The sequence below is a fragment of the Arvicola amphibius genome, chromosome 4, assembly GCF_903992535.2.
Source record: "Arvicola amphibius chromosome 4, mArvAmp1.2, whole genome shotgun sequence".
Taxonomy (NCBI): Eukaryota; Metazoa; Chordata; class Mammalia; order Rodentia; family Cricetidae; genus Arvicola; species Arvicola amphibius.
Window position 1 is genome coordinate 34605159 of NC_052050.1, and position 27534 is coordinate 34632692.

The 27534-nt window shown below is 40.5% G+C and overlaps 1 protein-coding gene and 1 pseudogene across 1 annotated transcript in view; both read left to right on the forward strand.

Moving 5' to 3' along the window:
* The window catches only part of Vmp1 (vacuole membrane protein 1), a 99282-nt gene that overhangs the window by 42329 nt on the left and 29419 nt on the right, over positions 1-27534 (forward strand). Inside the window, 2 exon segments of the mRNA XM_042054831.1 lie at positions 3904-3930; positions 3932-4033. Of these exon segments, the coding sequence (XP_041910765.1) occupies positions 3904-3930; positions 3932-4033 (129 nt within the window).
* On the forward strand, positions 25899-26042 carry LOC119813887 (annotated as a pseudogene).

The window sequence follows — 27534 nt, forward strand, 5'->3', positions numbered from 1 at the left end:
CAGAAATCCACTTGCCTCTGCCTCCCAAGCAGTGGGATTTAAAAAAAAAAAAAAAAAAAAAAAAACCACCGCCTGGCTGAGTTGGTATTTTTGTTGTTGTTTCGTTTTGTTTTTGTTGTTGTTGTTTTGAAACAGGATCTCACTATGTAGTTCTGGCTGTCTGGAACTCACTGTGTAGACCAGGCTGGCCTGGAACTCAGAGAGACCCGCCTGCGCCTGCTGTGCTCCACAATGGCCAGGCATTTCTTTCACAACGTACAATAGTAACTTCTTTGTGTCATTAGCACAGGCAGCAACCGATTATTTATGTCTGTTATTTAATATGGTTAATAAAAAATAGTATTGTTCCAAGTATATGACTTTTCTTTTGTTATTGGCTAAAATACCTTTTTCTCCTCTGATCATGTGTCTTACTCTGCTGCCCAGGTTGTGTTCAAATTCCTGTACCCTTCTCCAGCCTCTTCATAGATAGGCCTACAGGCATGTGCCTCTATACCAGGTTGGAGACTTTCATAGAAAAGATTTTCTCTTGGGGGCTAGGGAGATGGCTCAGCGCTGACTGCTCTTCCAGAGGACCCGGGTCCAATTCCTAGCACCCACATGGCAGCTCACAACTGTCAGAAGATCCAGTTGCAGGGGATCTGACACCTTCACACCAATGCACATAAAATAAAGTTAAACCATAAAATATTTTTAAAAAAAGAAAAGAGAAGAAAAGATTTTCTCTTAACCAGTTTGGTTACCCTTAGATTAGTTCATATATGAAAATAAGGATAAATATTTAATTCTTTGCACTTCAAAAATTAATGGCTTCTCTATTGTCCTATAGAGTTGATCAACATTAACTTCGTGTTTTATTCTCTCCATGCTCTTGACCTTCTTTCTCCTTCCCCTTTCTCTTCCTCTCTTCTTCAACACAGATTTACTTTGAGGCACTTAAGCATGTTCTTTTTCAAAGTTGTTTTTTTTTTTCCTTTTTTTAAAATTGATTTTTATTGAGCTCTACATTTTTCTCTGTTCCCCTCCCTTCCTCTCCCCTCCTCCCTTCAATCCTCCCCCAAGGTCCCCATGCTCCCAATTTACTCAGGAGATCTTGTCTTTTTCTACTTCCCATGTAGATTAGATCTATGTAAGTCTCTCTTAGTGTCCTCATTGTTGTCTAAGTTCTCTGGGATTGTGGTTTGTAGGCTGTTTTTTTTTTTTTCTGTATGTTTAAAAACCACCTATGAGTGAGTACATGTGATAATTGTCTTTCTGTGTCTGGGTTACCTCACTCAAAATAATGTTTTCTAGTTCCATCCATTTTCCTGCACAATTCAAGCTGTCGTTATTTTTTTCTGCTGTGTGGTACTCCATTGTGTAAATGTACCACATTTTCCTTATCCATTCTTCAGTCAAGGGGCATTTAGATTGTTTCTAGGTTCTGGCTATGACAAACAAAGCTGCTATGAACATAGTTGAGCACATGTCCTTGTGGCACAATTGAGCATCCTTTTATATATACCCAAAAGTGGTATTATTGGGTCTTGAGGAAGGTTGTTTCCTAATTTTCTGAGAAATCACCACACTGACGTCCAAAGGGGTTGTACCAGCTTGCATTCCCACCAGCAGTGCAGGAGTGTTCTCTTTTCCCCACACCTCTCCAGCATAAGTTGTCATCAGTGTTTTTGATCTTGGCCATTGTTACAGGTGTAAGATGGAATCTCAGAGTTGTTTTGATTTGCATTTCTCTGATGACTAAGGGTGTTGAACATTTCCTTAAATGTCTTTCAGCCATTTTAGATTCCTCTGTTGAGAGTTCTCTATTTAGGTCTGTACTCCATTTTTTTTATTGGATTATGTGATCTTTTAGTGTCCAGTTTCTTGAGTTCTTTGTATGTTTTGGAGATCAGACCTCTGTCTGATGTAGGGTTAGTGAAGATCTTTACCCATTCTGTAGGCTGTCATTTTGTCTTGTTGACCATGTCCTTTGCTTTACAGAAGCTTTTCAGTTTCAGGAGGGCCCCATTTGATTAATTGGTTTCTTCGATCAGTTGTCTGTTGCTGCTGGGGTCTCCTAGTGCCAATGGCATTCAAAGGTGTAATGTCCGCCCACTTCTCGTTCGTTAAATTGTTCAGATGTGGCCTGGCTTTGATTGTTGGAGGTCTTTAAAGCCATTTGGAATTGAGTTTTGGTGCATGGTGATAGATATGGGTCATTTTCATATCTCGAACATGCTTCTACTGTTGAAATCCAGTTATGTCACAGCAAACATTGTTAAATATGCTTCTGTTTTTCCATTGATTGTTTTTTTGTTTTTGCTTCTTTTGTCAAAATCAGGTGTTTGAAGATGTGTGGATTGATATCGGGTGGGGGTCTTCTATTTGGTTCCATTGGTCGCTCCTGTCTGTTCTTGATAAACCGATACGATACCAGGCTGTTTTTAATACTGAAGTCAGGGATTGTGATGCCTCCAAAAGTTGTTTTTGTTTTGGCTATCCTGGGTTTTTTGCTTACCGTATGAAGTTGAGGTACTGTTCTTTTGAGGTCTGTGAAGAATCTTGCTGGGATTTTGATGGGCATTGCGTGGAATCTGTAGATTGCTTTTGGTAAGACTTTTCCAAAGTTCTTATTTCACATGTAGATAATGGATTTATACTTGGAGACTGCTGTTTTTACACACTAAGACACAAAATGTTTAAATTTGATAATTTCCTTCAATGATTCTTTTTAGACAAGACCTTAAACTCACAAGCATCTGCCTGCCTCTGCCTGATAGAGTACTGGGATTAAAGGGGTACATCACCACACCCTGACTTTTTAAATTTATTTTAAAATCATAATTTAATCATATGTATATATGTGGATGTGTGCACATGTGAGTGCAGTTGCCTGCAGAGGGTCAAAGGAAGATGTTGGGTCCCTGGAGGTAGAGACTCAGGCAGTTTGTGAAGTCCCTAATGCGGGTGCTGGGGACCGAATTTGGGGTCTCTTCAAGAGCTGTATGCACATTTAACTACAGAGCCATCTCTGCGTCCCTTCAAGATCCTTCCAGGTGCATTTAAAGCAGAGCAAGCTAAAGAGTTAAGTTTGTTTTTGTGGAGCTAGCAAGCCCTTTATTCACTGTGACTCAGAGCAGAGGACCAGGTCGTCTGCTCAGGGTGAAAGTTTCAGAGACTGTCTCTGTCCTATTATGCCTGTCTGGTATTTAAGCCACTTAAATCTAAACTTTTTTCATCTTTATGTCCGAAACCGATTAGGAAAAACAACAGTGATTCAAAACATCAGTCTACAAAGTGACTGAAATGTGAAGCATTTTTAAATCCTGTTGTAACAATGACCCATCCTGATGCTGAGTTTTCAGGGGCTTCTTGGCTGCAGTTTGTTTCAAGGTTTTATTTTTTTTAAAAAAAAAAAAGGGGGGGGGGAAGAAAAGATTACCTGAAATATCCTAGAGAATTTTAATCTTACAGCTGTACTGCTGATTTTTGTTTCATGTTTAGAGGGTTTGGTTTTGGTTGTTTTTGTTTTTGAGATAGATTTTACTTTGTAGCCCAAACTAGCTTCAACTTCTGATCTTCTTGCCTGTGCCTTCCAAGTGATAGCAACTTTCTTTTTATCACATCATTTGGATTAAAAAGTGAAGGAAGTTCTAAGAAAAACACCAGAACCTAAGGAGAGACGCTATTTTGAGTCTGTCATGTGCCCAGGAGTGTCTCCAAATCTATTTATTTATTATCTTACCTTGCTTACAAGTCAGAATTATGGCTATGACTCAAACTCTCAAACTTTGACTTATGTATCAGATGTATACATCCTATCTTCAAAATGTTTTGGAAAATAGAAACAATAACTTGTTTTAGTTGTGTCACTGTGCTAAACTAAACCTCACAGTGATGTTTCTGTTTTGTCTTTCCACGCAGGGTATTGGTACGCCATGGGAGCTGCCATCCGTATTTCATGGCCAGGGCAGCTCGTCTTTCAGGAACTGAACCAGATGATGAAGAGTACCAGGAATTGTGAGATATGCTGGAACATGCAGAGGGTGCACAGGTAAGAACAACTGGAGGGGGGCGGAATTCTAGTCCCAACTCAGCTATTACTGCTAAGGGTACACATAGTAAGAACAATGGGAAAATAGACTCCAGTCCCTGACTCAACTGTTCTAAGGTCTAATGGTTAGTAGTTTGCTGTAAGAAAGAAAACTGCCAAAGTGAAAAACAAAGCAGGAATATGACCTGGGACAGAATATGCAGAATACCGAAAGTAAAAGTGATGAATAGAGGACTGGGAGTATAGGATTCCCTGATACATCTTGCACAGCATGCAAGGGACCCGAGGTCATGTCCCTACTTCTTGGAGGAGAGAAGTCCTAAACACTGCCTTTGTTGGTTGTTTTTTCCTAACAGACTGGTAGTTAGAAAATCAAAGCCACTTTTCTCCCTCCGGGAACAGATAAATGTCATTTATTTTGCCTCAAAAAAGTGTGTGTGTTTGTGTGTGTGTGTGTGTGTGTGTGTGTGTGTGTGTGTGGTTACAGTACACACCACACCCAGGTTCTTTTTGTAAGTTACTATTGGGGTTTTGTTTATTTCTTGAGATAAGATAGTTTTGTAGCCTGAGGTGACTTGTAAGGATACAGGTGTACAGTAAATACTGCAGCTCTGGCTAGCTCTGCCATGGCCATTTCCTCCTTGAAACAGCCTTGGGATTTCATCCTGACGTGAAACACACAGCTACAGCTACGAAGGTATTTGCTGAGGGAATGTAAACATTATGTAATGTTCTTAAACAGTTAGAAGAACATCAAGTGAATAGGCAGCTTGGGTCATTGGACTTTAGCGATTCAAAACAGGTCCTTTACTTTGAATGTTCTAGAGCATCCTCAGTGTAGACAGGGTGAGCCAGGGTCAATAAAAAACCCAAATTCCAGGCTTAGGCAAGCTTTTTCCCCCCTCTCATGAACCTATGTGCCAGACCTTTTGCTCAATCTAAGAAAGCCAGTGGTGTAGTCATAGAAAAATGCCTCAGAACACTGAAAATGTTGAACCTTTAAAGGGTGGCCTTAGAAAACACCACAGATAAAAAAGAAATTAAGGCAGGACCGTTGTGCAAAGTGAATTCTTTTTGTTCCCTCCCTCTACAGTTGTATCTAACAAACCTCATATATATATATATATATATATATATATATATATATATATATATATTTGCTGATTTCAAATTAAAGGAAACAGAAACTTGAGAAAATAATCTTATCTCCAAAAGAAAACATTAAACAGGAGGTACTTTGGAGAGAAAAAAATCATTTATTGTACGTGATCATGGAAGGCATTTTCAGGCTCTGGCGTTGGTATTGCGAGGGGCGATACTGTTGTAAGGCTTTAGTTTTTTATGTTTGTGTATTTAGTTCAGGGGTCATTGTGCCTATGTGGAGATCAAAGGGCAACTTGATTACGTTCCACTATGTGGGTCCAGGAGCTCAGACTCAGACTGTCAGGCTTGGTAGCAAGCTCCTTTACCTGCTGAGCCATCCCACTGACCCAAGAGAGGGGTCTCTTGTCCTGGAGCTCAGCAGGGAGGGTGGGTTGGCTGACCAGTGAGTCCCAGGATCCACCTATCTCCAACTGGGATTAGGAAGATGTGCCACCATACTGAGCTTCCACGGGAGTTGCTGGGCATCCCCATTGCTTGTGGCAGTGCATTGGCCAGCCTTATCAGTTGCACTGTCGCCCATCTCTGGGTTATTTTAAGTAGGAAATGCTTTATTGTCAGTTATCTGATTAGCCAAATAACACATATCACCCTATTAATAGTTAATGGTTCTGAAAAAGAAACACCTGTCCATCCTGCTCACAGATGTGTAATGAGGGGCCTGTTGTTCTCTGGAATACCTTCAAGGTCTTGTCCTACCACTCCTACATTGACTAGAACAACGACTTACGGCTCATTTCATTCTTAGCAATTTTTTTATTTGGAGATAATGCATTCCATTCACTTATTGCCATTGAACAGCTCAATTTCAAACTTCAGACCGGAATATGATGAAGAAAGACCATACTTTATCTTGTGTCTATAATTGGAGTTCTTAAAGACCCGACCCAGTTTGGCTTTCCTACCCACTGTGAGAGTGCTCATCCTTTATGCTTCTCATGTGGCCTTTATAGTTCTGTTACATTTGATTGGATCTTTTCTAATTCGACTTCATCTGTTTTGAGCCTTGAAATTAGATGAGATGGCACACAATGATTATGAGGTTTTGGGCTGTTTTTAATCTTTTGGACTTTATGCCAGTAATTCCAAACTGATTTGTAGGATACACTTGCATTTCTTACCAACTTCATATTGCCATCTTAAAGGGAAGAAAGCAAACTATATGCATCTTATGTCCTTTAAATCAGAAATTGGACACCTAGAGCTTTGCTAATTGCTGTGCTAAAGATCGAATCCGGGACTTGTTCATTGCTGGACAGACACGTATCACTGAACTACATCCCCAGCCTTGTGCTCTTAAAAAGTGTTCTATCTGAGGCCAGGAGGTGTGGCGCACTCCTTAATCCCAGCCTCAGGAGGGCAGAAGCAGATGGATCTCTGAATTCAAGGCCAGTCTGGTCTACCAAGAGTGATCTCTTTGAAATGTTTACTCAGTATCTTACTTATAGCTAACATCAATTGCCATACAAATTAGAAAATGATTTAGTTAAATATAAGAAAAATATTAACTCAGACATGATAACTGTGCTTTACTATTTCTAAGATCAATAAAAAACAGTGTATGAACAGTTGAATAAAGTACCTTGCCATACTATGAAGTAAAGGCATTGTCCCTCGTGATTCTTTTGTTTTTTTTTTTTTTGGTTTTTCGAGACAGGGTTTCCCTGTAGTTTCTAGAGTCCTATCCTGGAACTAGCTCTTGTAGACCAGGCTGGCCTCGAACTCAGAGATCCACCTCCTCTGCCTCCCGAGTGCTGGGATTATAAAGGCGTGCGCCACCACCGCCCGGCCTCTTTATTAGTTTATTGTTGTTAGCAGTTCTGTGATTCAGAAGGTTAATTCTCATCCACATTGACTGTACATTTTGTGCATGGTAACAGATGTATAAGTTACCAATCTGTAGTGCTTGCTTGATGAGCCCTTATCCTCATTATGTTTTCTGGACAAATGCAGATGGATGCGATGTGTAACATTCCTTCCTCCTTTGCCCAGATGACTTTAGTGAGCCTGGTATCGGTCTGCACATCTGCAGTTCCCATCTCCTTCATGGCAGATTTCCAGGTTTTTTTGAGCAAACAAGGGGCACGCTTCAGGAAGCCCACTCTACATTTTGTGAACTGTATTGTGTGTTTTTGAATGACCACCTCCTTGATGGCAGAATGGCCCTTTGTCTTCTTGCTACCCTTCTTTGTGGGGGCCGTTCTGTCAGGCCCAAGTTAGAAAGGACAGGTACAAGAAGTTTGTTTCATTTCTGCAGTAGACACAAAATCTGACTTTACTTTCTCTCTCTAGTAGTTGGGATTTTCCACTGCACTTGGCCTATCCCTGATTTGAGCAAAGAAACACACTCAAGATCACAGGGCCAGTGGCTCACCTAGCCAAAGTCCAAGCCCATTTTCTGGCTCTAGGGATTAGTGTTGTGTTTACCATGCCACAATTTAGCAATAATTTCACTAGGTGTAATGAAAGGTGAAGGGCTAGGGGCTAGAGAGGCAGCTCAGTAGTGAACAGAACTTCCTGTTCCTCCAGAGGACCCAGAGAAGTTCCTAACCTGTATTGATCTTTCACAGCCACCTGTAACTCCAGCTCCAACAGAGCCCATGAACCAACCTGAGCTAAATAACAAGACTTCTCAAAAAATACCATGTAAAATAATAATTCTGCATATGCTGCAATGTAGGGACCTAATTTCTCTCCAATGAATTTGTTATTTTCATCTTACTTTTCTGTGGTAGTCAATCCTAGGGCCTTGCACATGCCGGGTGAGTACTCTGTCATTGAGCTGTATTTTCAGCTCTCTTCTTTGCTTTTTATTTTGAGGTAATGTCAAACTAAGTTGCCCATAGTGGCCTTCAGCTTTCTGGGTAGCCCTAGTAGTCCTTGAACTTGATACATTCCTGGCTCTAACACTGAGTCGCTGGGATTACAACCCAGTACCACCAGCCTTGCTTCCAGTGATTTAATTTTATCTCACGTTTGACTCAGCAGCTATTGATGACATATTCAAGACATGCTAGCCCGATATACCTTCCATGGTACCTTCTTGATGGTGGTTTAAAACTTCTTTGGTAATCACACCAGAATGATTACACAACCTCTCTAACATTGGACTGCTCATATAGACAGATGTAGAACATCTCTTTTGATAGGAGCAGTAAACAGGGGAAGGTGGATCAACTATAATTAAAACAATAAAGTAAATGAATAGCTGTAAAACATGACTTAAAGATTTTTTGAATTAGCTTTTAAAATTTATTTTTAGTTCTTGAAGGTAAAGTACTTTAGTGGCATAAATTTATCAGCAGGAAGTCTAAATAAATCAAACACACACACACACACACAACCTTGGCACTGGTTGCTTTGTCATGTTCTCTCCAAGTGGGTTAAAGGGAACGTGTAGATTTTACTCAAATTGTTGCTCAGTAACAATGTTCAAACTACATATTTACTTAAATTCTACTTCTGACTAATGTTTGGATATTCATGTAATAGCTGTTTTGAGAGAAAGAACAATGATGTGTTGATTTATATTTCAGTTCCTTATAATTATCTTTTATAATTATCTCAGTTACTTTGTGAGTGCAGTATTGAAAGTAGACAGTATTTTTCCACTAAATTCCTTTTGCTCTTGGCTTTCTGTGCTGTTCTTACTCTGTATCTGTGGGAGATAGGCATGAATGAGGGCAGCTTCCTGTGACCTTGAACGTTCAGTGTTTCCAAAAGTTGAGTTCTAAACTAGACTGGTAATGTAGGTCTGTAGCCCTGTTAGTACTGGGGAGGCTGAAGCTAAAGGCTCATAAGTTTAAGGCCAACCTGGGCATCTTAATGAGACCCCATCTCAAAATAAAAAGTCCAAGAAGGAATGCTACTTGCCACACAAGCACACAGATCTATGTTCAGTGCCTCCCTCCAGTTATGTTCTAGATGGCTCTTTATGCAAGATTTTATCTTTCTCTTCATGACCAGCTTTTTAAGCCTTTGTTCCAATTGTCTGTAACTTGTTTTGTAATTATTTATTTTTATTACATAAGTATTTTACCTCCATGTATGTCTGATGCTGAATGATGTGGATGACAGGTACTCAGAGAGGCCAAAAAAGGGATAAGATCTCCAGAACTAAAGTTACAAAACATGTTGAGCTGCCATGTGGGAGCTAGGAATTGAACCCAGGTCCTCTGGAAGAGTAACTGCTGCCACCAAGCTGTCTCTCCAGCTCCCATCTGTAACCTCATTGTCATCTCCATAGTTGCCTCAAGTTAAAATCTAATTTGTCTTTGGGTCTATTTCCCAATACTGAGAAAATAAAAATATAACTAGTGAACCTGGAGAGATAGCTCAGCATTGAGAGTACTGGCCTTGCCAGGCAGTGGTGGCACATGACTTCAATTCCAGAAAGGCAGAGGCAGGCAGATCTTTGAGTTTGAGACCAGCATACAGAGTGAGTTCCAGGACAAGCTCCAAAGCTACAGAGAAACCCTGTCTCAGCTGGGCGGTGGTGACGCATGCCTTTAATCCCAGCACCTGGGAGGCAGAGGCAGGAGGATCTCTGTGAGTTCTAGCCTCTTTTAGAGGATCTGAGCTCAATTCCCATTACCCAGATGATGGCTTAAAGCCATTTGTAGGGGCTGGAGAGATGGCTCAGCGCTTAAGAGCATTGCCTGCTCTTCCAAAGGTCCTGAGTTCAATTCCCAGCAACCACGTGGTGGCTCACAACCATCTGTAATGAGGTCTGATGCCCTCTTCTGGCCTGCAGGCGTACATGCATACAGAACACTATACATAATAAATAAATAAATAAAATATTAAAAAAAAATTTGTAACTCCAGTTTCTGAGGATCCAACACCCTCTCTGGTCTCCTCACTTATGAGACACACAGATATTATGCATACATACATGTAGGCAAAATGCTCATACATGTGACATAAATAGATTTTTAAAAAGAAAAATACATGCAGGCAAAACTCATACAATTAAAAAATAAAATAAAATTTGAAAGCTGCTAACGATTAATATCTCAACCACTTGACTGTTTCCCTTGCCCCCTCCATCTCCAGTCACCCTATAGGCGGGTTTACCTCCACAGCGCCCTCAACATTTCTGTGCTGCTTTGCTTCTGAATGACTCTTTCAAATACGTCTCGGTACCTACTTTACATTTATAGTGGTTTCTTTTTTGTTTGTTTTGTTGGTTGGTTGGTTTTTCGAGACAGGTTTCTCTGTAGCTTTGGAGCCTGACTGTTTGGTTTTTTTTTTAATTTATTTATTATGTATATAGTGTTCTGAGCACCAGAGCTCATTACAGATGGGTGTGAGCCATTGTGGTTGCTGGGAATTGAACTCAGGACCTCCAGAACAGCAGTCAGTTCTCTTAACCTCTGAGCCATCTCTCCAGCCTGGCTGTTTGGTTTTTTTTAAGGCAGTGTTTCTCCGTATAGTCCTGGTTGTCCTGGAACTCACTCTATACTAATTTTCACCCTAATTTTTTTCAGCACCATCCAGAGAAAAATAGTTTTCTGAACAATAAATAACCTGCTCTTGAAATTGTGCTGCTCGGGCATAGAAGTGGAGCTCAGTTGGTAGAGTGCTTGTCTAAGGCTTTCACAGGATGCTGTCCTCGATCCCGTAGCAGCATCTAGCTGCTGGTGCAGGTAGCAGGAAACAGGAACTCAGAAATTCAAGGTCGTCCTCCACTACTGAAAGTTTGGGGCAGCCTGGGCTATGTGAGTCCCTTTTACAAAAGAAAAAAGAACTTGACTATTCAGAAATATTTGGGTTTTGTTCAAATTGTAAACAGTGTAAAATCCAGACAATATAACACTTTTCTTGGCCCAAAACTACAAAAGCAATCTAATGGCTCTTCAGAGGTTTTTTTAGATGCTGCATTGATTTTGGTTTTGTCTCTGTTTTGTTTGTTTGATGCTTACGTGGAATCCATGTTCTCACACATGCTACGAAACCCATTTCCCATTGAGCTACACTTCCCACCCAACAGCAGTGGCTATCAGTTTGCTAGAATACCTGTTGACCATGTGTTAGATTCCTTCAAAAAGAGCGAGCTCTGGCGTTGCTGAGTCAGAGCTTGGTGCTCTTTGTAAATATACACTGAAATGATTTATTAAACTTGTAAACACATTACCCCGCTCTGACCTCCCTTCCCTGCCATGAGATGTAGCACTTTTCCATACCTGCTTGTAAGGGCGTCGTGTCTATTCAGCTGTATGTGTCTCTTCTCGTTCTTACCAATCAAATTCCTATACTGGGCCTTCTTTGTGCTTTATGTGTGATTGGTAGGTCAGCTGATTTGAGCTTTTGATAATGGTGGTAATTTTTTGTTTGTTGAGACAAGGTCCCACTGTGTAGGTCTAGAACTCACTAAGTAGACTGAGCTAGCTATCCTTGAACTCAGATCTATCTACCTCTGCCCCTACCCTACAAATGCTGGGATTAAAGGTACAGACTACCATGCCAGGCAATTGATTGTTGTTCCTGTTGTTGTTTGTTTGTTTTTTAAGGTCTCACTGTAATAGCCCAGGGTAGCCTTGAACTCGGGGTCTTTCTGCATTAACCTCCCAAGCCTTGACATTATAGTCATTTTCCAACATGCCTGACTAGGGCTGGGGCCTTTCTTCCTGAGCTACCTGTTGATTTTTTTTTTTAGGGGTTTTTGGTGGTGTTGTTTTCTTTTGTTTTAGATGTATTTGTATTTTGTCTGCATGTACATATGTGTACTGTTTCCATACCTAGTGTCTTCAGAAGGGAGAAGAGGGCTTTGAATCCCCTGGAGGCAGACTTACTGCTGGTTGTGAGCCACCATGAGGGTGCTGGAGTCAAACCCAGGTCCTCTGCAATAACAGCAAGTGCTCTTTGCCATTGAGCCATCTCTCCAGCCCCCTGAAATATCTTTTTTGATTCCTTCCCATTCTTTATTTTATTTATACCTTCCATTCCTCCAAATATATCTCTGAATTCCACTGGAGTCTCAGGTACGTCTTTCTTGGGTAACATCCCTTTCTTTTAAAATTGTTTATGACTTCTATCTCTATAGGAGTTTGTAAACAGGAGTCTTCAAATATGTGCCATTTTAACAGAGCCTGCCAAGTCCTGTATGTATGTATGTGTGTGTGTGTGTGTGTGTGTGTGTGTGTGTGTGTGTGTGTGTGTGTGTGTATATATATATATATATATATATACACACTTATTTATTCAGTTGATTCCTTGAAGAAATGGTGGGCTGTTAATTAGGACAAACTAGCATTGCATGAAACATATTCACATAAAATTCAGTCTTAGTTTACAACACATACTGTAAAACTGGGTGAGCACTAAAGTCATTTTCTCATGAAGATTTAACTGTTAAGATAGAGACTCACCATATAGTGTTGGCTAGCCTTAAACTCAGAAATGTATCTGCCACTGCCTCTGGACTGCTGGGTGAGGGGTTTGCACCACTATGCCTAGCTTTGCAACTTTGAGGGTGTTTTTTGGTTTAGTGTTTGTGTGTGTGTGTGTGTGTGTGTGTGTGTGTGTGTGTGTGTGTGTGTGTGTGTGTGTGTGTGTTGGTTTTGGGGAGGATTTTGTTGTTGTTGTGTTGTTGTTTCTTTGTTTGTTTTTTCGAGACAGGGTTTCCCAGTAGCTATGGAACTAATCCTGGAACTCACTTTGTAGACAAGGCTGGCCTCAAAGTCACGGAGATCCGCCTGCCAAGTGCTGGAATTAAAGGCGTGCACCACCACCACCTGGCAGCATCTTTGAGTTTTATGGTGCAAGGGTTGGTGGATAAAAATTACATATATGGGAACAAGTTAAATTGTAAGGCTTTAATTTTTTGTTTTGTTTGTTTGTTTTGATTTATTTATTTTTTTTATTTATACAGTATCTTGCCTGTAGGCCAGAAGAGGGCACCAGACCCCATTACAGATGGTTGTGAGCCACCATATGGTTGCTGGGAATTGAACTCAGGACCTCTGGAAGAGCAGTCAGTGCTCTTAACCGCTGAGCCATCTCGCTAGCCCCCAAGGCTTTAGTTTTTTGATATAAGGTCTTACTATGATTTCTTGTGAGCTCTGCCTACCTCAACCTCTGCCAGAATTAAAGAAAAGTGCCACCATACCCAGCCTGTTAAGGGCTTTTTTTTTTAAGTGTGTGTATAAGTGTTTTCCTGCATGAATATCTGCATCATATGCATGCGTGGTGTGCAAAGAAGTGGTGAGCCTTGTCCTATCCCTTGAAGAGACTAGCCCCACCCACCCCCTCCTGCCAGGGCAAGTGGATCTTCCTTCCACTTCCAGCCTGTGCTCTCTCTGCCCCTGTCTTTCTTCCTAAGAGGTTGCTGCAGCCTCCACTCCTCTCTTTCTCTCTCTCCACCCCCTCTCCCACTTCCCTTTCCTTCCTTAATCCACTGAATAAGCTATATCCAAACCCTCTCACCTGCCACTGAGGGTCAGCATAGGACCAGCTGCTCCAAGGTCTCACACCTGCCTGCCTGGGACCCACAGAAGCCTCAGGTGGTGGGACCTGGCTGCCCATCTTGGCCACCCCTTGGGGAACTGTGCTTTTATCTAAATCATTACAGAGCCTCTATGTGGATGCTGGGACTCAAACTAGAAAAGATTTTTAAAATACCTTCCAGTTTTCTTCGCATTTTTAAGTGTGTGTACATGTGTGTGCATGCATGTGTTTCTGTACACATATGTGTTGGATACCACTAGAGGCCAGAAGAAGAGATCTAATCCCCCGAAGCTGGAGAGTTAGAGGTGGTTGAGAACCATCTGACAAGGGTGCCGAGAACCAAACACGGGTCCTCTGGAAGACTAGCTAATGCTCTTTACCACTGAGCCAGCCATCACTCCAGCTCCTGGAAGTTTTAGTTCATATTGAATTAAACAACTTTTGTAGCTTAATGATAGTGTGCTTAAGCATGCTCCAGGGCCCTAGTTACAATTACTGTCTCCCAACCCCTCTCTAAAGTTGAAGAAACATGAAAATTCTTACAGTAATTTGTTGATTCGATGAGCTACATAACAAGGAGGCTGACGACCTTAGAGGATAAAGGCTGTAGCTCAGTGCTAGAACAGTTGCCTAGTGAGTGCAAGGCAGAGTTTGAAACGGAGGTAACTCATTTTCTTGATGTGTTCAAAGATTATCTTGTTGGCTACTAGAAAGGCAATAGGAAGGGAGTCTAGCCAGGCTGTGTTATTCTCGTGTGTACAGCTGACACAGTAGAATACGAACATTGTACATATTTACTTGGATAAGATTGCTGTCTGTCAGATTGCTTGATACCATCTGTCCAAAGGGCCTGCCGTTTGTGGAGTTTTTTGTTTTTGTTTGGGGTAGGTAATGCTGAATTGCTGATTTTGTAAAATTTGTTTTATGTATTTGCTTCAGTATTCTGCTGTGTTGTTTTGTATTCTTACCAGAATCAGAAATGCAAAAGTCCTACTTCACCTTTTAGTAGACTGCTGTTTTTTTCTCCATATTCATTCTAGCTAGCTTTTCTTTCTGTTGACTGTCATGCATGAGTCTTCTTCTGCCTGTCCTTGCCGTGGAGAGTCGGCCTGAGGCTAGGCATATGTTTTACCACTAAACTACATTCCCAGTTCCTCTCGTTTCTTTTGGGTTTGGGTTAGTTTTGAGGCAGTGTCTCAGCTCGGTTGTCCAGGCTGTTACTCTTCCTACGTCAGGCTGCCCAGCAGCTGGGATTAGATGCCTTGGCCACCAGCCCAGACTTGGTAACTACTTATATTGAGCGTCTCTTTAAAGACTAATTTAGTTTCTAGATTTGTCTTATTTCAAGAGAATGTTCTCTTTTAGCTGACAGTGTTTGACTGATATTTGCCCTTAATCTATGTATTGAAACTAAATGCCCATATTAAGTATAAATTGTATATTTCCCTTACTAATTTGTATTAAAGACTTAAAAGAATTTTTTACCTAGTAAGATCATTCATTATTCTGTCAGGAATTTTAAGTTACTTGCATTAGGTTTATTAGACAGGGAAAGACATTTCCCCTTTCAAGGAACAAAGTGTAAATAAGGGGTTCTTTGGACTTTGGTTGATAATGATAGCATATTTGTCTCATCGTTTGAGTTTGGAGATCGTGGGAAAGCATTTGATAATGGTGACTTGAACACCCAAAGTGCTTCAGCATTGCATTTCTGTTCTGTTCTGCTGAGCACATTTTCCTGTGAAGTGTTTGCAGTTGCATACACCATGTCAGCGCCTGCTGGTTTTCCCCCCTGTGAAGTATCTGTTCCTTTTCATACAAAGATTTGTGAAAGAGCTCATGGTATAGATGATCTGAAACTAAACAAGGGTCATTTTCATAGGCGTTTAATGTCATTTGAACACTGAGTGCCAGTTGTTGCTGGGACCTGTTTTTGACTCTGTTGAACCCTTTTGCTGGTTGTGGTTTGTCTGGCCATCACATGACTTCTCTGAAAATTCCCCCTCACCCTTCATTCCAGTAAACTGTTTGAGCAGGCGTGAGTCAGAATGAAACCAGCTTCCTGTACCACAGGGCTTGTTAAAGAATTTGTCAACGTGGGACTCTGGAGGGTTTGCATTAAGCTTTGCAGCAACTGCTACCTTGGTGTTGTGTCTGGAGTTCCTAGGAAAAGCTTCCTCCTCTCAGGGTCTCCTGCTTATCTGCATTGAGCTAAACTGATGAAGTATTTTAGAAATGCTCTTTCGAGGCACATTGTCATTAGAGACTTGTCAAAGCTACCAAGCCTTTCGTAGTTTCTCCCTTTCAGATTCAGCAAACACACCCAGTAACATTTAGGGGTTTGCTGTTGTTGTTAAAATTTATTTATTTTTATTTTAAGTGTGTGTTTGCCTGTTTGTATGTGTGTGTACTTCATTCGAGTAGGGGTCAGAATAGGGTGCTGGATCCCTGGAACTAGTAGTCATGGATGGTTGTGAGCCACCGTGTGGATATTGAACCCAGATGTTCTGCCAGAGGAAGAGCAGCCAGTATTCTTAACTGCTGATCCATCTCTCCCTTAAGTGGTCTCTTAGAGAAATTCTGTTATAAAGTACCTCAACTACTAGGGCTGTTAAGTTTGTTTACCAAAGATTATTGTGTTTTATTTATGAAAAAAGGTAACACTAAAAATGTCTAGTGGGGGCTAGGGAGATGACTCAGCGGTTGAGAGTGCTTGCTGCTCTTCCAGAGGGACACAGATTCAATTTCCAGCACCCACGTGGCAACTTACAGCTGTCCGTAACTCCAGTTCCAGGGATCCAACAGAGATACCTGGCACATCATGCATGCACAAACACGCAAAACCAAATTTAAAAATATTAATGTTCGGTAATTGCCATTTGAGCACACAGTATGATTTATTAGAATTTTTCATGGCTGTTTTTTGTTTGTTTGTTTGCTTGCTTGCTTTGTTTTGTTTTGTTTTGTTTTTCAAGACAGGGCTTCTCTGTAACTTTGGAGCCTGTCCTGGAACTTGCTCTGTAGACCAGGCTGGCCTCTAACTCATACATCCACATGTCCCTGCCTCCCGAGTGCTTGAATTAAAGGCGGGTGCTGCCACCGGGATTTCTCATGGCCTCTTTTATTTGTTGTCTCAAGAAACGTTGCCTTAATGCTAACTTGTTCTTTAGCCACCTCCATTCCCAGGTTTGACACTTTCTTGGTTTTCCGACTCTTGTATTCACTGGTACTGGAAATATAGTTGTGACTTGATTTAAGCTGCAGACTGAATAGCCACTGGGAAGGTTGTCTGCTCCTGGTGTGTTCCTAGTGTGTTCCTGTTCTCTTTGTTCTTTTCTCTGTGTGCTAGTTATGGATTTTGGTTTGGTTGCTTTTTTTTTTTTAATTTAGTGTGTTTTTTGTTTTAGTTTCCTTTTATTTACTCTTGGAGGCTGGGACACATGTCTGCCACAGAGGCTCTCCTTCCCCAGTGGGATTCTGGGACTGAGCTCAGGCTGTCAGGTTCATGCAGCGTGCGCTTTTACCCACTGAGTCAGCTCACTAGCCCTTGCTTTGTTTTTGAGACTTGGTTTAATTTAGTCCAATGCCAGGATTACAGGCGTTTACTACCACGCACGACTTCCATGTTCATTTCTAAATTTAATCTTGTCATCTTCAATCAGTTATGCATGTGTGTACGCGCACATGTGTTCAGGTGCTAGAAGGGTTAGATCCTCTGAAACTGGAGTCACAGGCAGTTGTGAATCTCATGCTCAACATGGATTCTAATAATTTTTTCTGCTTACTCTTCTATAACAATATATACACAGGAGAAAATGTTCTAGAAAATTCTGAAGTAGTTGTTTCTGACAAGAAAGAATAGAGAATGGTGGATGTTTAAAAATTGTGTTCTAGCCATATCCTTAACTCTCAGGTTAAATTTGTTTTTTTTAAAGTTTTGTTTGTTTTAGTGGTGAAACATTTCTAATTGAAGACCATATGATTTTCAATAAAAATAAGAGGTTAATACAACCCAGTCAGTAGAAAAGCACAGTAAGTTAAGGTTTTCTTTGGAAATTGGAGTAGAATGGTTTTGCTTTGTGTTTGCTTTGTTCTTTTCATCTCCACACCTGTTTACAGATCGAAAGAAAAAGATGTAGTAGGTAAGCATTAGGTTACCTTTGTTACTCACTTACAAATGGGCGTCTTTTCAGGTCTTACATTTCAAATACCTTTTTGTAAAATGCCTCTAGAAAGTTCCCTTTTATTGAAAACTTGGACGATCTGACTGTATATGGCTCTGTGTTTTTTGCTGATGGGTTTTTACATCAGTACCATACTGCTAAAAAATGTAAGCCCCTCTAGTGCTTTAACTGCGAAGCACACAAGGGAGTTATGGCTCAAGGTCAGAATTAGATGGAAGGAAGGACAGTGAATAACTCTCATTGCCCATTTCCTATGGCAAAGCTGGGGTTGACTTTCAATTAGCCAGGGTATTTGATTTAGCATGAGAGATCTGGAAACTTCTTGCTAGGCATGCTAGGAATTTCTTTTATTAGTTTTCTTTCCATTTTTTCCTCTTTTGCATCTTGGAATGTAAAACACATCTGTCCTGGTTTTAAACTGAGACACTATGTGCAGGCCCTCCATTTGATCACTAGCGCTACAGACAAATTGTGGGAGTGTGCTTTAGTGGCAGAGCATGGTCTCAGCCCAGTGAAATTCCTCAACTCAGCCCCTAGAACGAGCGTACAGTGCCTGTGCACACACAGAGCCATGTGGAGGCCATGTGCCACATAATGGCATGTCCCAACAGTTTTAAGATTATATCACTTGGTGATGTCATATAAACCTAGTTGGTGGTATTCAAATTATATAGTGATAGAATTAACTATGCCTTTCTCAAGGTATGTCTTTATCATTAGGGAGTATGTTACTATATTTCGAGTTTCTTTGTCGAATCTCCATGTCTTTGATTTTTTTTTGTATATGTCTTAGTTAACATTATTAATTATCTAAATAATGGGTTTCATTACTTTACCCTTTGGTTTTCTTGAGGCACAGTCTTGCTGTACAAGCTCAGACTTGCTATGTAGCCTATACCCGCCTCACTGAGTAGTCCTTCTACCTCAGTTTCCACAGACCCACTCTTCTGCCTCGTGTGTGCTGGGATTAGAGGTGTGTGCTACTAGATGCAATATCCTCACTCTTTATCAGTCTAAATTTCCTGTCTCTGGCTGTTTTGTGACTTAGTTTTTATAGACTTGAGTGTTTAAGATCATCTGAACTGATTGTGACCTTTTCCATTTTCCCCACTGACTGGCTGGTAATGTTATTTGTTGGCATAGAGGATTCATAGGTGTGTGTTGCTTTGGTGGTTTTTGAGGCAGGGTTTCTCTGTGTAGTCCAGAGTGGTCCTGTGCTTGCAAATCTACTGTGGAGCACCAAGATGACAATTATAGATCCTGTCATATCCAACCACTTTGTGCATGTGTGTGTGTGTGTGTGTTTGAGACAGACTTTCTCTGTGTAACAGCCTTGGCTAACCTATAGACCAGGCTGATCTTGAACTCACAGAAACCCATCTGCCTCTAACCTCCCAAGTGCCTTGGGATTAAAGGCATGTGCCACTACGCCTGGCTATGGATTCTTTTTAATTCCTTGAATATGAAACTAATACTAACCGTATTATAACAAATGTAGCAACAACAAAACTATTTAGGGCTGATGAGGCTTGGATAAACTTTAAAAATATATTTAATCTCATTCCAAACCAAAATAAATTCTTAGATACAGATCTTTAAAATTGAAATGCAGCAAGTGTTTTACAAATTGGAGCCTTCTTCCCTGCCCCCCACTTTTTAAAAAAGATTTATTTTATTTTTATTAATGTATGTTTGAGTATGTGTAAGCACATATATGCGCAGGTGTCATGGAAGTCAGTAGAAGGTATTGAATCCCCTGGAGCTGAAGTTAGGGAGGTTGTAAGCTGTTCAACATAGGTTCAAAGAACTGAACTCTGGTCCTCTAAGAGTAAGCTCTCCTCCTAACATCTGCGCCATCTCTGCAGCCTCTCAGACCCACATTTAAAACACTGTGGTGGGGGGCTGGAGAGATGGCTCAGCGGTTAAGAGCATTGCCTGCTCTTCCAAAGGTCCTGAGTTCAATTCCCAGCAACCACATGGTGGCTCACAGCCATCTGTAATGAGATCTGGTGCCCTCTTCTGGCCTGCAGGCATACACAGACAGAATGTTATATACATAATAAATAAATAAATATTTAAAAAAAAAACACTGTGGTGGTGCATATCTTTAATCAGGAGACAGAGGCAAATGGATCTCTGAGTTTGAAGGATAATCAGGCTTATATAGTAAGACCCTGTCTCAAACAAACAATAAAACAAACAAAAAGAGTATTAAACTAGAGTAAGCCAGGCATGGTAGTACATGCCTATTCTCCAAACACTTAGGAACATGATGCTCAGAGGTCCAAGAGTTCAAGACAAGCTTGGATTATGTAGTAGACCCTGTCTAAAATAATAATAATCTTGTGGACTAATACTTTGTTTAACAAGTGTATTATTCATACTTATACCAAACTGACAATAACCTAAGTGTTAGACTAAAAGTAGAATAAATTGTGGTATACCCATACAATAGAGTAACATATATCAATTTCAGCAAATTGGTTATTTCACATAGATATCATGAAACAAACAACTAGATGTATTTAATAGTGAACTAAAGAAGCCAGACCTGCAAGAGGACATACTGCAATAATCCTGTTTATATAAAGCTTAAAAATAGGGAAAGCTGAATCTGTCACATTAAATAGTAAGAAGGATGGTTATTCTGGTGAAAAGCGTCAGTTTAGGGGTGGTGTTCTGTCCCCACTCAGTGGAAGGTAACATTGGTGTGTTTTTATAAAATCAACCAAAACATGTACTTTCAATTTGTATAGTGTATATGTTGTACAGTTTTGAAAAGAAATTTTATGTGAGCCAGAAATGGTATCACACACATTTAATCCTGGCACTCAGTAGGCAGAGGCAGGCAGATCTCTGTGATTTTGAGGCCAGTGTGGACTACATAGATTCAGGACAGCCAGAGCTACATAGAAAGACCCTATCTCAAAAAAAATAAATAAAATGTGTGAGTATATATTTGTGTATGTGTTGGGCCGGAGGAGGGCATCTGATGGCCTGGCTCTGTCACTCTCAGCCCTCTTCCTTTTGGACAGCATCTCTCCCTGAATCTGGACTTTGCTGGGAAGCAGCAAGCCCCAGTGATCCACCGTCTCCCACAGTGAGGCCTCCCATGGCTTTTATAGCCTGAGATTTAAACTCTTATGTTTGTTCAGCAAGTACTCTTAGGGTCCAAGCCGCCTCCCTAGCACCTGCACAAAAGTAAATTTTGGTTACATACTCTTTTTTGAAACAAGGTCTCACTAAATACCAGGATTACAATGTATACCACCACATTCATCTTCACATGTAGTTTTTCTGCATTTATTTATTTATTAGCAGGGAGGATACATACATGCCACAACGCCTATGTGGAAATCAGAAACAAGTTACATGAGTTGATTTTTCTCCTTCCACCATTTGGGTTCTGGGGAATCATATGTAGGTTTTCTCATGGCCACAATTGCTTTTATCCACTGAGCTTTCTTACTGGTTCCATGTGTATTTTATTTTCAGGGAAAATTTAAAATGATCAATTTTTATATAATACTTGAAGGTGTAATTTTGGCGAAATGCCATGAAGCACACTATAGGCAAAATTGAGGTTTGAGCAATGGTTTAGGTATATTTTTTGCTATAGCCCAAAATACCAAAATGTACTTTGTACTTTGCATTATAGAGCCTACATATTGTAACTGAAATAAATATCTGTAGAAATACTATTGTAACCTGTTCTCTTCTGCTAGAGCAGAATAACATGGACTGGGTAAGTTATGCACAACAATACTTTATTTGGCTTATAGTTCTGGAGGCTGGGATGTTTAAGACAGATGGGGCCATAGACCATATGAGGAACTCCTTGTTGCCAGAGGATATATTAGAGTATATCACTTGGTAAAAGAGAGGGAAGAACAAGTGGTTAGCTCTGCAATGTATTCTCTACAATAATACTATATGGACTGAGCAGGTCGTATTTATATCCTTAGGAACATACACAGAGTGTGTGTAAAACATTAAGAAAAAGAGGCCATGAGTTGAGAGAGAACAGAGGAAGGAATATAGGAAGGTTGGAGGGAGTAAAGGGAAGGGGGAAGATGTAATTATATTTTAATTTCAAAAAATTATATATATTATAAAATAAAGACTGTGGAGGGGATGTAACTCCCCTTTTATGCTGATCCCATTCACAGGGATGCAGTGGCTACATGAGCCGATCGCCTCTTAAAGATCTCTCCACACTCTAGCATTGGGGATTAAGTTTCCGGCATATATATTTTTTCTTTTCTTTTTTTGTTTTTTTGAGACAGGGCTTCTCTGTGTAGCTTTGGAGCCTGTTCTGGATCTAGCTATTGTAGACCAGGCTGGTCTTGAACTCACAGAAGCCTCTGCCTCCCTCATGCTTGGATTAAAGGTGTGCACCACCACAGCCTGGCTTCATAGTATATATTTGTGTTACGTGTGTGATCTTATTTTTATTCTATTTATTTTATTTTATTCATTAAGGAGAGGGTGTCAGAGACTGGAGAGATGGCTCCGTGGGTATTAAAAGCACTGACTGTTTTCCCAGAGGCTCTGAGTTCAGATTCCCAGCACCTGCATGATGACTCACAACTCTCAGTTAACTGTGATGCCAGGGGTTTTTTGTTTGGTTGGCTGGTTGGTTTTGGGTTTTTCGTTTTGTTTGGTTTTTTATTTTTCTTTTGGCTTTTCAAGAAAGGGTTAAAAGTCATGTATTTATTTGATTTTTTTTGTTTTGTTTTGTTTTTCGAGACAGGGTTTCTCTGCAGCTTTAGAGCCTGTCCTGGAGCTAGCTAGCTCTTGTAGACCAGGCTGGTCTCGAACTCACAGAGATCCGCCTGCCTCTGCCTCCCGAGTGCTGGGATTAAAGGCATGGGCCACCACTGCCCGGCTTCATGTATTTATTTGAGATAGGGTTTCAATGTATAACCCTGGCTGGCTTGGGACTCACAGAGATCACCCTGCCTCTGTCTCTTCAGTGCTAGGATTAAAAGCATGTCCAACCAAGCCTAACGTGTTTTTTGTTTTGTTTTGTTTTTATTTTTATCGTTGTTTTTTGTCTTTTTCTTTTCCGAGACAGGGTTTCTTTGTGTAGTTTTGGTGCCTGTTCTAGAACCAGCTCTTGTAGACCAGGCTGGCCTCGAATTTACAGAGATTCACCTTCCTCTGCCACTGCCTCCTGGGTGCTGGGATTAAAGGCGTGTGCCACCACTGCCTGGCTAAATTAAGGTTTTTTATTTTTTTGTTTGTTTGTTTAGTTTTTCGAGACAGGGTTTCTCTGTAGCTTTCGAGCCTGTCCTGGAACTAGCTCTTGTAGACCAGGCTGGCCTTGAACTCACAGAGATCCACCTGCCTCAGCCTCCCAAGTGCTGGGATTAAAGGCACACACCACCAACACCCGGCAATTAAGGTTTTTTAAAGATGCCATTGTGACCAAGTTTTTCAGGGTAAAATTTAGTTTAATGAAATCATACTATATAATATAAACGAATATGAATAAGAACAAAGTCTGGATTTTCAGTTGTTTGGCTTTTGTTTTTTTTGGTTTTGATTTTTGATTTTTCAAGGCAGGGTTTGGAGCTTGTCCTAGAACTAACTTTTGTAGACCAGGCTGGCTTCGACTCACCAAGATCTGCCTGCCTCTGCCTCCCAATGCTGGGTTTAAAGGTGTGCGCCACCACTGCCCAGCTGGATCTTCAGATTTCTCATTACAGTTTTTCATCCCTTAATACTTAAGTGTGTGTTTGTGTCTGCCTCTGTGCCCTAAGTGCTGGTTCTAAAGGTGTGCATCACTATGTCCAGCCAACTCTGTGATTTAAATACTATTTAAGCTATTTCAGTACCAAATCCAAGATCAAAAGATCCAAGATCTATTAGTTCAGAGTAAGTTTTAGCATATTATCATTTAGCATATAATCTTTATATAGTTAAGAGTGTGGGTAGGGGCTAGAGAGGTAGTTCAGTAGTTAAGGTCACTTGCTTCCCTTCCCAGGGACCCAAGTCCAGTTCCCAGCACCCTGATCAAGTGGCTCACAACTGACTATCTCCAGCTCTAGGGGAGCTAGTAACCTCTTCTGGCCTGTCACTTGTACATATTTACATGCAGAAACATACACATACACATAAATAAAAATAATAAATCTTTAAAAAACAAAAAAGACAGTTTAGAGGCTGGAAATATGGTACAGCAGTTAAGAGCATTTGTCCTTCTTACAGAGGGCCAGGTTCAATTCCCAGCACCCACCATCTGTAACTCCTATCCCAGAGGATCCAGCGCCGCCTGCTAAGGTCCACGGGCACCAGAAACACATGTGGGGCATTGACATACATTTAGGCAGAACACGCATCTTTTTTTAAAAAAAAAAAAATCAATTAAAAGAAAAGAAAGCAGGTTACTCAAATTTCCTTAAGATTCTAAGACAATACAGTATTTTCCTCCAGGAAAAGTAAATGCTGCTTTTGAAAAGGTCTTTTCCAGCTAGGCATGCTGGTGTGCGCTCTTTCTCTCTCTCTCTCTCTCTCTCTCTCTCTCTCTCTCTCTCTCTCTCTCTCTCTCTCTCTCTCCTCCCTCCCTCCCTCCTCCCTCCCTCCCTCCCTGCCTCCCTCCCCCCCCCTCCCCCCCTCTCTCTCTTTCTATCTCTTTTTTCTTTTTTTCAAGACGAGGTTTCTCTGTAGCTTTGGTGCCTGTCCTGGAACTAGTTTTTGTAGACCAAGCTAGCCTTGCTTGACCTCACAGAGATCCACCTGCCTCTGCCTCCCGAGTGCTGGGATTAAAGCGCCACCACAGCCTGGCTCTCTTAATCATACTGAAGGGCAGAGGCGGATTACTGTGGATTCTATGTCAGGCTGGTCTGTTGAGCAACTTCCAAGCAAACCAAAACAGTTAATAAATAAAGAGGTCTTTCCATGTGATTAAAAAAGTTCACTGTTACTGTTTAAAGATAAATATTATTTAATTTATTTATACTTAAAATGTCAGAGTCAAACATTAGCATTTTGCAGGCTAGTGATGATCAGCCCTGTAGTCTCTCTTCTCTGATAGTCCTAGATTTCTTATAAGAAGTACAGAGCAGGGGGCTGGAGAGATGGCTCAGTGGTTAAGAGCACTGACTGCTCTTCCAGAGGTACTGAGTTCAATTCCCAGCAACCACATGGTGGCTCACAACCATCTATAATGAGACCTGGCGCCCCCTTCAGGCTTGCGGGCACACATGGAAAAAAAAAAAAAAAGAAGTACAGAGCAGCAGTGATCTGGGGTATTGTAATTTAAAACTCTGTTTCCTTGTCTCTCTATTCTTGAAGCCTCTGAGAAAAATAGCAGTCTTTTTTTTCCTCCTTTGTTTACTTGCAGCATTGGAGAATTTGTGGCTCATATCTTTAGCTGTTTCGAAAGTGCAATTGGGTAGATGCATGGTCACTATGGGTGGGGCTAGGAAATGGAACTTTCCTTATATTTGGTTTATAGCTGAGAAAACCAGAAAATTGCGAATGTATGTTATTTATTTAAGTAGAGCTAGAGAATGACCATGTCCTTGCAGGCTCTTAAATTATGAAATAGATAAAGGTTATGAAATATGAATACAGAGAAGTGAAACTATACAAAGGTTTTTTTGTTGTACAGATTTTTTAATAAAATGACAATTAAAGAAGTAATCAAATTGAACTCTCCATATTTTTCCCATAAATACTACAAGATTATTAAAATGAAATGCTCATTTCCTTTTATATTTAACTGGACCATTGAATGCCTAATAAACAAGTTTCTTTGGTAATCTTTCCCTTCTGTTTTTATTTTAAAAAAAATATTACTGGTACATATTTCATTTGACTTATTCATTGTACTTGAAATAAAAGACAGCAACTTTGTTGAAAATGTTCAAGAGCTGCTTTAAAGCTTTAGGAACCCAGGGGTTTTCTGGTGGTGTTGGTGGCGCTTCTGGGTTTTTACAGTGAGCTAATTGCTGAATGACATACATAGAGTTAGATCTCTCTCTTGATGTTTTAAGGACAAGTTAAAAATACATGGGCAGCATTACTCTAAAATCAACATTAAGAGAACTGTCACCTTACACACAGTACTTAACCAGCGAGGGGCACCGTGATCACGAAGGTGGTTTTCCCATTGCACTCCAGGTGGGCTGACCCCTGCGATTTCCCAAAATGGAGGAAACTCAACTGCAAAATATGTGGTAGTGGGGGACTACGTTTGTACTTTCATCTGAATGAAAATTTATTTTTTAAAAAATTGTATAAATGATAAAAGTACTAAGGGCTGGAGAGATGGCTCTGTGGTTAAAAGCCCTGGCTACTCTTGTACAGGACCCAGGTTTGTTTCCTCACACCCACATGGTGGACCACCTGTTACTCCTCTGGCCCTGCAGGCACCCTGAATGCGCATGATACAGTTTCAGTGTACAGACAAAAAGACCCATCCACATAAAATAAAATGAATACATTTTAAAATATAAAAAGCAAATAGCTGTACAGTTTTAAAAAAAAGACAAATAACTGCCAGGTGGTGATGGTGCAAACCTTTAATCCCAGCACTCGGGAGGCAGAGGAGGGTGGATCTCTGTGAGTTTGAGGCCAGCCTGGTCTACAAGAGCTAGTTCCAGGACAGGCACCAAAACTATACAGAGAAACCCTGTCTCAGAAAAGAAAAAGAAAAAAAAGATAAATAACTTACAACAATGATAAAAACAAAACAAAAAAACATGTTAGGCTTGGTTGGGCCTGCTTTTAATCCTAGTGTTGAAGAGATAGAGGCAAGGTGATCTCTGCAAGTCACAGGCCAGCCAGGGTTATACATTGAAACCCTGTCTCAAATAAATACATGACTTTTAACCTATATGGCCACCAGGAAGCAAAATTACATTTGTAGAACATGTGGGGAAGTAAAAGAATGATGTTCCAATTGGATTTTTACATCTGGGATATTTCAGTTGTAGAGCACTTGAGGACCATGGGTTTGATCATTAAAACTACTCAAAATTAAAAAATAAATCCTTTAAACCTTTATTGGTGTGGCTTGGGAGATGGCTCAGTGAGGAAGTATGAGGACCTAAGTACAGAGAATCATCACACAGGTTAGGGAAAGGCATAGCAATGCACGACTACAATCCCAGCACTAGGGAGATAGAGATGGGTAGATCTCAGGAAGAACAGTGAGCAACACTGTCTCCAGTAATAGTAGTAGCCATAGTAACCATGATAAAGGTGCCTGCAACAGAAAACCCCTGGGTTGTGCACACACTTGCACAGGGAAGCATGCTTGTATGTATGTTATGCATGCATACATTATCAGTAAGTTCTATTCATGTTGCTTTAAGATTAAACTAAATACAATAACATAACTATGTTTATGAAATATAACCATGAATTTGTTTTTCTAATTTATTTTTGCTTGTTTGGTTTTTTGTTTGTTTCTTTGTTTTTTTTTTTTGTTTTGTTTTGTTTTGGTTTGTTTTGGTTTTGGTTTTTAGAGACAGGGTTTCTCTGTAGATTTTGAGCCTGTCCTGGAACTAGCCCTTGTAGACCAGGCTGGTCTCAAACTCACAGAGATCCGCCTGCTTCTTCCTCCCAAGTCCTGGGATTAAAGATGTGCACCACCACCGCCCGGCTTCTAATTATTTTTATATATAATTATTTAACTTTATTTTATGTGCATTGGTGTGAAGGTATTGGATCCCCTGGAACTGGAGTTACAGACAG